Source organism: Asparagus officinalis, chromosome 5 (assembly GCF_001876935.1).
Source record: "Asparagus officinalis chromosome 5, Aspof.V1, whole genome shotgun sequence".
Lineage (NCBI taxonomy): Eukaryota > Viridiplantae > Streptophyta > Magnoliopsida > Asparagales > Asparagaceae > Asparagus > Asparagus officinalis.
Genome location: NC_033798.1, coordinates 44,058,566 through 44,070,557, shown reverse-complemented (window position 1 = coordinate 44,070,557; position 11,992 = coordinate 44,058,566). Strand labels below are relative to the sequence as shown.

The 11,992-nt window shown below is 43.0% G+C and overlaps 1 protein-coding gene across 1 annotated transcript; it reads left to right on the top strand.

Annotated features, from left to right (window-relative positions):
• On the top strand, nt 4,161-5,183 carry LOC109841771. The gene has a single exon (XM_020410711.1). It carries the CDS (start codon nt 4,161-4,163, stop codon nt 5,181-5,183), a length of 1,023 nt encoding a protein of 340 aa, XP_020266300.1.

Genomic DNA, 11,992 nt, shown 5'->3' with positions numbered 1-11,992 from the left:
TAATATAAATCTAGCATCTGGAAATTAGAAACAAAACAATAAATAGCTAAAATGATTTAGGAAAACTTCTCTATAGATCAAGAGAGAGAGAGAGAGAGAGAGATGAGTTGAAGCTCAAACACCAAAGGATGATCTCTTCTTCCTCTTGTGAAATTATCTTCACAAAACCGAAACTTTGAAACAAGGATTTTAAACACCTTTAAACAAACTTAAACAAACTTTTAAAACTCTCTTAAACTTGTTTAAAACATTTCTTTTTGTTAGTATGAAAGATGAGAGCAAGGGGGTATTTATAGGAACCCAAAACTTCAGCCAAAACCCAAGCAAAATGACCAAAAAACCAAATCCCATAAAATCTGGAAACAACAGAAATATAGCCGTTATTGTACGGCGATCGACCGCAGAGCCACTGGCGGTCGACCGCGGCTAAAAACTAGCCGTTGGGCTTGCAAATAGGAAAAGTCACGGTTGACCGCAGAGGTAGGTCTGGTCGACCGCGAACAGCTGAAAATCAAAGCTTGCTTTCTGGAAAAATGACGGTCGACCGTAGAGCCAAGGGCGGTCGATCGCGATTTGATAAAAATCAAAATTCAGTCTCTGGATAAAGCGCGGTCGACCGCAGAGGCACGTGCGGTCGACCATGCACTGATATTTAATGTGCACAGTTTTGAAAACAGATTTGTGATTTTAAAACCCTGTTTAAAAATATCAAACAAATTCCAAAAATTATAAAACTTTGGGAAATGATTGTAGACATGATAATACACATGCTACAAAAATTGGTTTTCAAAAAGAACCTTCCAAATATAAAATATCATCATTTTGCAAAATGGTCCAAAACATGAAAATGAGAACAAATGAATTTTGACATTTTGGCTAAACCATGTTTTAAAACTTTACAAAATGATTTTGTGGACTTAATGAAATATGTGTATGATGATTGTTAAGTCCATAAACCATGAAAACAATATTTTCACAAAATTGCATATTCTATGCAATATATTCTAACATAATAGAGTATGAAACATATGAAGATGTATATGAATATATATATTTGTTTCATATCTATGAAATTAAACCAAAACACAATAAGAAATATGAAATATGTAATTTCATATTTATATAAACTTAGAAACCAAAACATGTATGTATATATATATATATATAAAACCTAAACTAAATATACCCAAGCTTGATCTTGATCTTCATTGTAGCTCAACTTGGTAAACTTGCAGAAGAAGCTTGAACTTGTATCTTTAACTTAAATGAACATTGCTTCACTGCACAATTCCGCCAACCTCCATTGAATATGATCGTGAATGCTCGATTCCATCCATCCTCCATTATATTGTTTGTCTACAATAAATAGATAAACACAAAACACTAGACACATAATATTAGTCGTAAATTGTTTGTTAAACATCATCAAAACAAGAAGGCCAACAATCTCCCCCTTTTTGATGATGACAAACAATTTACACAAAGAGATATATATGCATGAAAGGAAATGAATATATAAATTAGAATTATCATGCATATAAACAAGAAAAGCTATACTCACAATATTTCTCCCTCTTTGACAACATCAAAAAGGGAAAAATACCAAGAATGAAGAGAGCGAAAGCTCCACTTACATATGAGCATGGGTGAGTATAAAACAAGTATAGGGATTGCTCCCCCTATCGAAATGCCTTAATGGATATATGAAATGAATGCTAAGGCAAAAACATGTGAGTAAGCATAAACATGCTAAAATTCAATCACATTCAAAAAGGCAATGAGAACACAATTAGATATGTCATTATGAAATAGTGTCTCATGACAAAAACCTATAAACCATGTATAAAAGATTTATGAAATCAAAAGAAGAAGAACATGTGAGTCTTGCAAAAAAGTTTTCAAATGAAAATAAATCAACCAAATGAAATCATAAATCACAAGTAAATCACATAAAACCAAATCATCATTTTTTAAAAATCAAGAGAGGGAACCATATCTAGCTCTTGAGCTAGTAACAACCCATAAAAATATTTTAGCACCCGGTAAACAAGATTTGGGAATAAACACCCAATAAATTCGGGGGGTTATATAAACACAAACCCCTCATATGAAAACACAAAACAAAGTATATATATATATATATATATATATATCCAAAAAAAATGTTTGATCAATAAATAAAATTTTCTTTGAAAATTTTGATCAAACTATATATAGAATACATTATAAAGCACAAGTAGATGATCCATAAGCACAAACACATAAATATCATCATAGAAGTGTTTTATAATGAATTCAAAAGTACATACTAAAACAAATTCTTCATAGTTCAAATTAAAATTACAAAACATACAAGAATCATGAACTAACTAAAGGTGAATTTTATTATGGTCACGAAAATAAAATCTTTTTTTTAAAATATCCTAATTGTCACTAATTGTGAGAAACTAACTAAAGGTTTGGAATTAAAAATATTAGGAAGAAGACTTACCACAAGCGAATCTCCAATTCCTCAATCTCCAATTCTTGATCTTTAATCTCCAAGTAGTTCTTTCACAAGAAACACACAAGTTAAAGAACCAAAATAATAAAAAATCCTACTTAAGCACCCTCCCCAGCAACGGCGTAAAAAACTTAATGCAGCATAAAAATGTACCAAAAATGTTGCAAGTGCACAACCGTGTCAAGTTATAGTATAAAAAGTTATCGATCCCACGAGGAAGGTGTTTTGTAAGAGAAAATTAAAATTGGTTCTTATGTTGTATGCATGACAAATAGGAGTGAAGAATAAGTGTGATTATGAAGAGATGGAGAGAATGAAAATGATTGTGTAAATGAATATATTTGAGAGTGGAAGTGATAATAAAAAAATGTGATCAACAAGGCAAGAAGAAAAAATCAAGAAATAAATAAAAATCAAGAATGAAAAATAAAATTCAAGAAAGTAAAGATGGTGGATTTAATTAAAGATATGGGTAATCTAAAATTGAACCCACTTCTTAAAAAATTATGATTCACTAGAGAGTTCTAGCCTAAAGGCGAATCAAAGAAAATAAAAATGAACAAAAAGAAAAACTAAACCCAAGAGGGTTCTAGCCTAGGGGTGAATAGTACAAGAAAATAAAATAGTAATTCTCTAGAGGTTTCTAGTCTCAAAGCAAATCAAATAAAATAAAAATAGACAAAAAGAAAAACTAAACCCAAGATGGTTCTAGCCTCAAGGTGAATAGTACAAGAAATTAAAATCTAACTATAAAATAAATTTCAAAATCTAAACTATAAAATAAATTGTAAGAATTAAATGCAAAAAAATAAATCTAGCCTATAAGTATGAAATAAATCTAAGACAAGAGGGTTCTAACCTCTTGGCTATTTAACAAGAAAATAAAATCTAACTACAAGCATAGAAATAAATCTAAACTAATAAGCAATAAAAAAAAATAAAAGAGAAAAATAAAATAAATGCAAACCTTCAAGTAATTCTTCATCTCCATCTTTATTATCCAATAAAGAGAAGAAATATTTAAAGTGGTAAAAAAATTATTTTATTAATTATAACAAAAGTTATAAATTTGAAAGGCCTTCTCAATTAAGAGTGGCCCACCTCTCCAAATGGAGTTACAAAAATTTTCACACCCTTAACCCCTTACTCTCTACCCCTATTTATAGTAAACATTAATGAATATGAGCCTTTGGATTGAAATCTTATCCAAAACCATAAAAAATCAGCCCTTAATTCATAACAGAACTGTCAGTATCGATGCTGGCATCGATGCCGGCATCGATGCTCATATCGATGCTAACATTGATGTCCTATCAAATTTCTGCCTTCACGGATGACTTCGTCTCGTCGAGATAGGCGATTTTGATATATTATATGTTAAATTCCACCTTCTGGATTAAGAGATATTGTCATTTCTTTGCGGCCAACTATCTTGAATATATTTTTTTCATATTTAATTTTTTTATTTTCTCCGACTTCTACAAGCTACTCGGCTTGATTCTGGGCTTTGGCTTTTTGGCTCTTGCTTGTGTTCTTCATTTAATTCATAGGTTTTTGTTGAGAGAAGAGATCTTGGGTTTTATTCTTCATTAACCTGGAGCCTTAAATTAGCAACTGGCTAGATGGGCGCTCCTGCTTTCTAAATACGACATCCTTTATGCCACAGAAGTCAGTCAAGGGGCAAGCCATCTGTGACCTTATGGCCAGTCATCCACTGGAGAAGAGAACTGACTTGTTCGAAGATCTGCCGGATGAGACCCCCGAGGTCAACACAACCTTTCCCGAGGAAGTTTGGCAATTATTCTTCGATGGCGCTTCTTACGTTGGCACAAGCTGGTCTATCATTGCGGGAGAAGGGGTGGTCTTGATCTCTCCACAAAACCATGTATTACCCTGGGCCTTTTCTCTGATGGAGCCGTGCACCAATAATGTGGCTGAGTACAATGCGTTGCTCATTGGACTCGAACTGGCTAAGAAACTAGGGATAAAGCACCTCGAGACGTACGGTGACTCTCAGCTCAACGTCATACAGATGACAGGAGAGTACGAAGTTAGAAATGACGATCTGATCCTGCTTCATAAAACAACTATCAAACTAGCTGAGTCATTCGAAAGCTTTCTCATTGAGCATGTGATTCGTTCCAAGAACACGCACGCAGACGCCCTGGCGTCCTTAGCAGCTAACCTTGCCCAGCCGCTAGAGATGACTCAATGTGTCATTGTAGCGAGCCGACGACTCTTTTGGCCAGAAGATGTTCTGGATGTGAACACCACTCATCAAGCCTCAAGCAAACCTAACCCGAAAGATTGGCGTTTCCCGATCATCGACTACATCTTATACGGTATATTACCTGAAGATGTTAGGGAACGAGAGTCAATTCGCAAGTGCGCCGCTAGGTTCTACTATGACTCCGCTACTAAGACATTGTATCGTAGGTCATATGATGACATGCTACTTCGATGTCCTGGGATGGTCAGCGATGCAGTCGCGTATGCAAGGAGCTGCCACTCTTGCCAAATCCATGCTAATTACATGCACCGACCGCCTGAAGACCTGCACCCGACAGCGACTTCGTGGCCAATCAAATCATGGGGGATGGATATTATCGGACCAATATCTCCGCCATCAGCTAGAGGTCATCGCTTCATACAGGCGATCACCGATTACTTCTCGAAGTAGGCCGAAGCTGTTCCCTTACGAGAAGTCAAAACGAATGACGTAATCAGATTCATCAAACATCACGTCATATACCGATATGGCGTTCCAAGGCGAATCATTCATGACAACGGCACATAGTTTGTCAGTCATGCATTCACCCGGTTCTGTGACAAGTTCAGAATACAGAACCTTGCCTCTACGGCTTATAATCCCTCAGCAAATGAGATAGCCGAGGCCTTCAACAAGACGATCGGCAAGATCCTAACCAAACTGACATCCAGTTGCAAAAACGATTGGAATGAGAAGCTTGGCGAGGGCTTGTGGGCGTATCGCACGATGGTTCGTACGCCGACCGATAATATGCCTTACTCATTAGTATACGACTACGAGGCCATACTACCTCTTGAGATCCAGATCCCATCCCTCCGCGTTGCTCTCACGATGGGAATGACAATGGAGGATAGCCATCAATGGCGTCTCACAGATCTCGAAGTGCTAGATGAGAAACGGCTTGAAGCTCAACAGTACATTGAGTTATACCAACTCCGAATAGCCAAGGCCTTCGACAAGAAAGTTAAGCATCGATCTTTCAAGGAAGGAGAGCTGGTCTTCACTGTTCAACAACCAATGATTCTCAACTCCAAGAAGAAGGGCAAGTTCCAACCTAAGTGGGAAGGACCGTTTGTAATAGAGACTGTCTATTCGAACGGAGCTTACCGCCTCATCAAACCGAATGGCAATAAGATCATGATGCCTATCAACGGCAAATTCCTGAAGAAGTACTATCCTTAGTCCTCTTTCAACTTCAACTGGTGCACGAGTCTAAACAGCGCCTTATACTCTAACTGGTGCACGAGTCTAAACTACGCCTTATGTTCCCACGAGTGCATGAGTCTAAACTGCCCTTTTACCCTCCAACCGGTACGCGAGGCTAAACTGTTCCTACGTCATATACGCTGACGTAAGTACAGGTATGAGTCGCTTCTTGTGGGAAACCCCAGAGGATACTACACATGATATTATTAGGGATGGCCCAGATCACTATTCGATCTGACCTTCCTACAGTCAGGGTCAAAGCCGACTATCAAGGATGAAAGGTCCTCATAGTTGCTCCGAGCGCAACGAAATGCTATCATATTAATGATCATCTCTGATGGCCAGCCTTGTTATTCCTATGAGTAACGTGGCCCAAGTAGTGACCTACCACGTGACGTGTTGCTACTCCGTCAGTTGTCATACTCCTACGTCCTTGAACTACCTGACCTATTCTGAATATTCTAATACTCTCTTAGAATAACCGATGGGTAGCAGCCCACCATGCGACGGCTCCTACAATAACCAATCGTCATACTCCCACGTCCCTGAATGATTTGATTATTTCTACTCTGTCATCCCCCTGAGTGACGGTGTCATCGATAGCGACCTACCAAGTGATGTGTCTTGTCGATCCTCAAGCAGCGACCTACCAAGCGATGAGTCATGGCTCGAACCCTATCCCGACCACCTACATAGGTGATCGGCTGTTTTGGGCTAAGTTGTCCAACTTAACTATGACTTAACGGTCAAAGTTAACCCGGCCCTACGCTTCGAACAAGCCAAAGATAGAGGATAAATCTTAGCATAAAGCCTAAAAGAATCTCCTCGACAACTCACAACGCTGAGGAAAAACAGCGTGGCTAACTCGACTCAAGCAGCAGTCGGTTCAGGCAAGTCAAGTTCGTTGACTGCCAAGGATTTGCTAAAAGTCCTAAGCATAGATCAACACAGGAAATGAGGAAAGACTAAAAATACAAAACCAAAAATAATCAAAAGCATAAGAAGCCATTCCAGACTGAGTTTAAGAGCACCATGTTTTAGGAACATCAGCAAAATTATAGCAGTGCATAACAAAAAAGAAAAGCATCCTAAATTAACTTCAGTAGGATGAAGGTGGCGATCCTAGCCTTGACATCCACGAGCTCCGCCGCATGCCGAGCTCGAACCTTTTCCTCCTGCCTCTGTTGGAGCTTGTCGAGAGCAGCCTCAGCATCCTCCTCTTCCTAGCGCAGGACTTGTAGGGCTTGCAACTCCTCGATAGCGATGCAAAGAACCCTTCTGTTCTCTTCTTGCCACTACTTCAGATCTTCCTCTCCCTGAGCAGACTTGACCTCCAAGAAGGAGCAATCGTCATGATAAGCGTCCATCCTAGCCAGCAAGCCACGGTGTCGCTTGTGCAGACGTGTAAGCTTGGCCTCCTTCTCTGAGATCATCCTCTCTCGAGCGTCGCATTCAAGAGTCCTTTGAAGTTGGGCAGTCCTTAGGAGGGGCGTCGATTCATCGCTAAGGTCGGTATGCGCCAGCTCCTTCAGGCGATACATGAGTCCTTCCAAGCGATGAAGCTCTCGCTTGCATCATCTGGCGAGTTGAGAGCCGCCCACACGTCGTATCTCCTCCAGATTCTCATCCACAAGAGGGAGCATGTCGTAATACCTCCCGCTGCCTTAGCTGACGATGGTAATCTCCTGTTGCAAAGAGGTCTCCAGCTTTTGGAGAAGGACGACGACCCCAAACACCTGTTGACCACCCTCCTCCTTCACAGAGTGAGGGGCCTTCCCAGGCGATTGCCGAGCAATGGCTGCTAAGAACAAAAAAAGAGGGGAAAGAAGTTAGAAGTCTGGACTCCAGAGGCCGGGAGTCATCTTACGCAGCGCGGATGAACCCCATATCGATAGGCGAGTCACGAGTCAAGCTCGCCTATAAGTCAGGGTCCACCACAAAGGCTAAGCTCGCCTGCAGGGAGCAGAGGCTCACCAAACGGGCTGAGCGCCATCAGCTCGCCAAGGCAACTAAACCCCCACCAAAAGAGAGGGCGTCTATGGGGAAAGATGAGCGACAAGCGCTCGACTCCCACAAATTTTGCCCGTATTTAAGGCCTTTTCAGCTCTACGGAATGCCCAAACATACCACGCCGAGTCCGGCTAGTAACGGGGCCGACGATCGTGACGGCGTCAGCACCTTCCGTGGCAGAGGAAAGGGCCACCTCCTTCCTCTTCAAAACGCTTGACTTTGCCTCGGAGGCCATTTTAGGAGCAGGAGAGATGTTCGAACCCTCTTTGAATGAAGCTTCATGAGCGCGAGTAGTCCCCAAGTGGAGGACGAGCGCGCTATATAAGCGGGATTTCGACGGTCAAGATCCACGGGCTTAAGTAAATCAACGGCTCTGATTCCTCATGATGGTTCGAATTCGACGGCCACGAAAACCCTGACCTTTAGGATCCTACACAGACGGCTCAGATCGAGCACAAAAGGCGAGGTGTCCCGTCACTTCATATTTAATGTGAGGCAGTGTGCCTACATCACCTTAGCTAGCAAGCACAAAGGTCCATGGAAGGATGTGTGGCTCATTCAACGTGACTTCACTTATTGCGGAGAGTTCGCATGAGGCATAAACTCGCCAAGGCTGGAATTCGCATGTGGCTTAAACTCGCCAAAGCTTGAGTTCGCCTGTGGGTTGAACTCGACCAAGCTTGAGTCTGCCCATTGTAGGAACTATCCTAAGCTTGAGTTTACCCACAGCATGAATTCGTCTATGGCGTGGTTTCGCTTGGACTCGAGATGGCCTATTGCCAACCCAACTAAAGAGCTGAGTGTTGGACAACAATACGCAGCAGAAAGGGGTGCATGCACAATGTAATGAGAAATTAAGAAAATACGAAATTCATGTATCAGTAGTTTTCAAAACAAGACATTCAAATAAAGTTACGACTTTATAATCAAACAAGTCATAACACTACATTAGGAACAAAAGATCGAACAAGATAGCTGAAATCTACTCCTATCTTACAAGCTCATTCCAGAAAGCTAAAAGACGTAAGCTTCGCCTTACCTGTAGCTATCCTCTCGGCCTGGATCACGCAAGCCTCGTCCTTCACCTCCTACCTGATCCTCGCCTCTAAAGAAGCGTTAGTTGTAGCGTCTTCTTGGCGCAACGTTAGAAGAATACGCCTCTCTCTCGCAAGGGCACCTTGGATAGTCTCACTCTGGATACGTAGGCCCATCAAAGTCAGCTCCCCCTCGGTAGGTGGGATGTTCCCCAGATAACCGAGGTAATAGTAGCCTCCACCTCGGCTTGCAATAGGCGCCATCGGTTGTCCAAGTCGGCGATGAGAGACTCCTTGTCTTCTATGTCCCTTCTCCGACACTCTTGTTGCCATGCCTCACGACGCCGAGACAGAGAAGAGAAGTACGCCACGTCTGGCTCTAGATCTGAATGCCGTAATTCCTCTAACCTTGCTAAGAATAGTTCCAGATTAAGAAGCTTCATCGAACAGTGTATGGCAAGTTTGTAATCGCCCAGGTGTCGAATGTTGGCCACACGATCTAAGAGAGGCTGCTTGAGATCTACATAGGTGCCACGGCCTTGGTCAACGAGGGAGATCACTCGCTTCGTGGCACTCTCCAATCCTTGAACATGCATCTACAAATTAGCAGAACCTGAGGAACTAGATTCCTGGCCACGATCAAGTGCAGTGGTAGAGGAGGTCTCGGGGTGAGACTTTACTCCTGGATGAGGAGCGGGCAGTGAAGCGGGCGCGACCACACGTTTGGGTTCAGGCTCTGGCCCCTCAGTGTTTGGAACTCTCTCTGGTGCTGACAAAAAAAATCAGAATCATGAACGTGTCATGCTAACCAGCTAAGAGGTTTAAAAAGGGAATACCTTTAGCAGCATCTGCGGACACGTCGGCAGCGGAGGCCTCATCGTCCCTCCCCCTCTTTTTTGAGATGGGTACCTTCACTCGCGGTGCCATCCTAAACACGGGAGAAATGACGAACACTCTGGCCTCTCCGACAGGGAGGGAGAACGCTATATAACAACCCAAGTTCACTCTTACTGTTTGATTCGACAGTTCAGATCGAACAGTCACAAAGGAGGCAAAACGGTTTGGAACCTCACACGGACGACCAGGATCTGACAGCTGTGAACCTGATCTTTAGCCAATGGCCTAGATCTAGCGTGGGAAATGAAGAGCCCCCACTATACTACCTTTAATGCGGAGCGATGCGCCCATGTTGTCTTAACTTACAAGCACGTAAGGCCTCGAATTAACACGAGGCTCGCGCAGGTCTAAGCTAGCCCACGGCTCAATCGCTTCCTGCAATCTAGGTTCACCTACGGATTAAACCTACCCTATGATTAGAGTTCGTCTTCAGCTTGAATTCGCCCTACAAGGTAATAAAAAGTAAAAGCAGCAAGGAAGAGCATATGCACGGACACATTAGGAAACCGACAGAGCATAAAGATTCATCCATTAACTAATTTGAGGGCAATACATTTGAACAAAGTTATGACTCCACAGCCAGATGAGTCATAACACTACATCAAAAAGGAAAATAGAACTACTTCAAGCGTAAGAACCTAGTCCAACAAGCTAAAGGTCGTGAGCTCCGTTTTAATGGCGTTCACCCTCCTTGTGTGATCCTCCCGAGCCTCGACCTCCGCCTCCTCCGGGATCCGAGCCTCAAAAGTCGAGGCGACGGTAGCATCCTCCTGGTGTAGTGTCTGAAGGTTTTGGGTCGCCTCCCCAATAGCCCTGTAGGTGTTCTCGATCTCAAACTGGAGCCCCTTCAGAGTCGTCTCCTCGTGCTCTAACTCCACCTTTAAACGGTCGATTGCGGAAGTAGAGGCATCCATCTGGGCCTGCAGTAAGCATTGCCGAGCCGTCAAAAGGGCAAGATGGGATTCTAAGTCATCTATGCCGCTTACTCGGACCTCCTGTTCCCACTTCCCTTGACATCGAGCATGAGCACAACATCGTTCTCGGTTAGGTCCCAGATCCGCTTGCAGCCAATGCTCCAAAAGTGTCAGACGCGATTCCAGATGAAGGTTAGGTCCCAGATCCGCTTGCAGCCAATGCTCCAAAAGTGTCAGACGCGATTCCAGATGAAGTAGCCTCATCATGCAACGCGTAGCAAGTCGGGATTCACCTAGCCGCCTAATGTCGGCTACACGGTCCAAAAGAGACTACTTCAGGTCCACGTAGGTCCCCCAACCGAGATTGATGATTGAGATCACCTGCCTTGTAGTGTTCCCCAATTCTTCGATACGAGCCGGTCTGGCTGAGGAGTAGGCTGTGAGACAGACGCAATCGTGGCTTCCTCGGATTCGTCATCCGAAACAAAGATGGGTTCGGACGCAGGCTCCTCGGCGGTCGGCGCCCCTTCTCGAACTGTACGACACAACAGAGAGGTTAAAATCATGAGATCACTCTCCTCATGAGGCCTTTAATCTACCGTGAAGCTTAAATGCAAAAATACCTTCAGAGGTAGCAGACTCAGCGGCAACGGAGGAGGAAGCTCCCCTCCCTTTCTTCAAAACGGTCGCTTTTACTCTCGGTGCCATCTCAGGCGTAGTAAGAGGAAGTTTTTGGTTTTATCTGAAGAAAGCAATGAACGCTGTAACTTCCCCAATGAGGAAGATGAGCGTCATATATACATGGCTCGGATGCTCGCCCACCGTTTGATTAGACAGTTCGAATCGAACAATCGAAAATAAGGCGGGGTGATTCAGAATCCCACGCGAGCGGTCGAAGATCGGGGGGTTTTAGACACGAACTCTAGCCAACACCTCAGATCAGGCATGGGGAATGAGGAGCCCCCATTATGCCACCTTTAATGTGAAGCGACGTGCCCACATCATCTTAGCTAGCGAGCACGTGGGTCTACGAACGGGCATGCGGCCCACCCAATTCAAAGCTCGCCTATGACTCGAATTCGCCATACGATTCGGATTCGCCTGGTTATCGGAGCTCGCGTACAGCCCCGACACGCTTAATTCGAAGCCGTTTACGGCT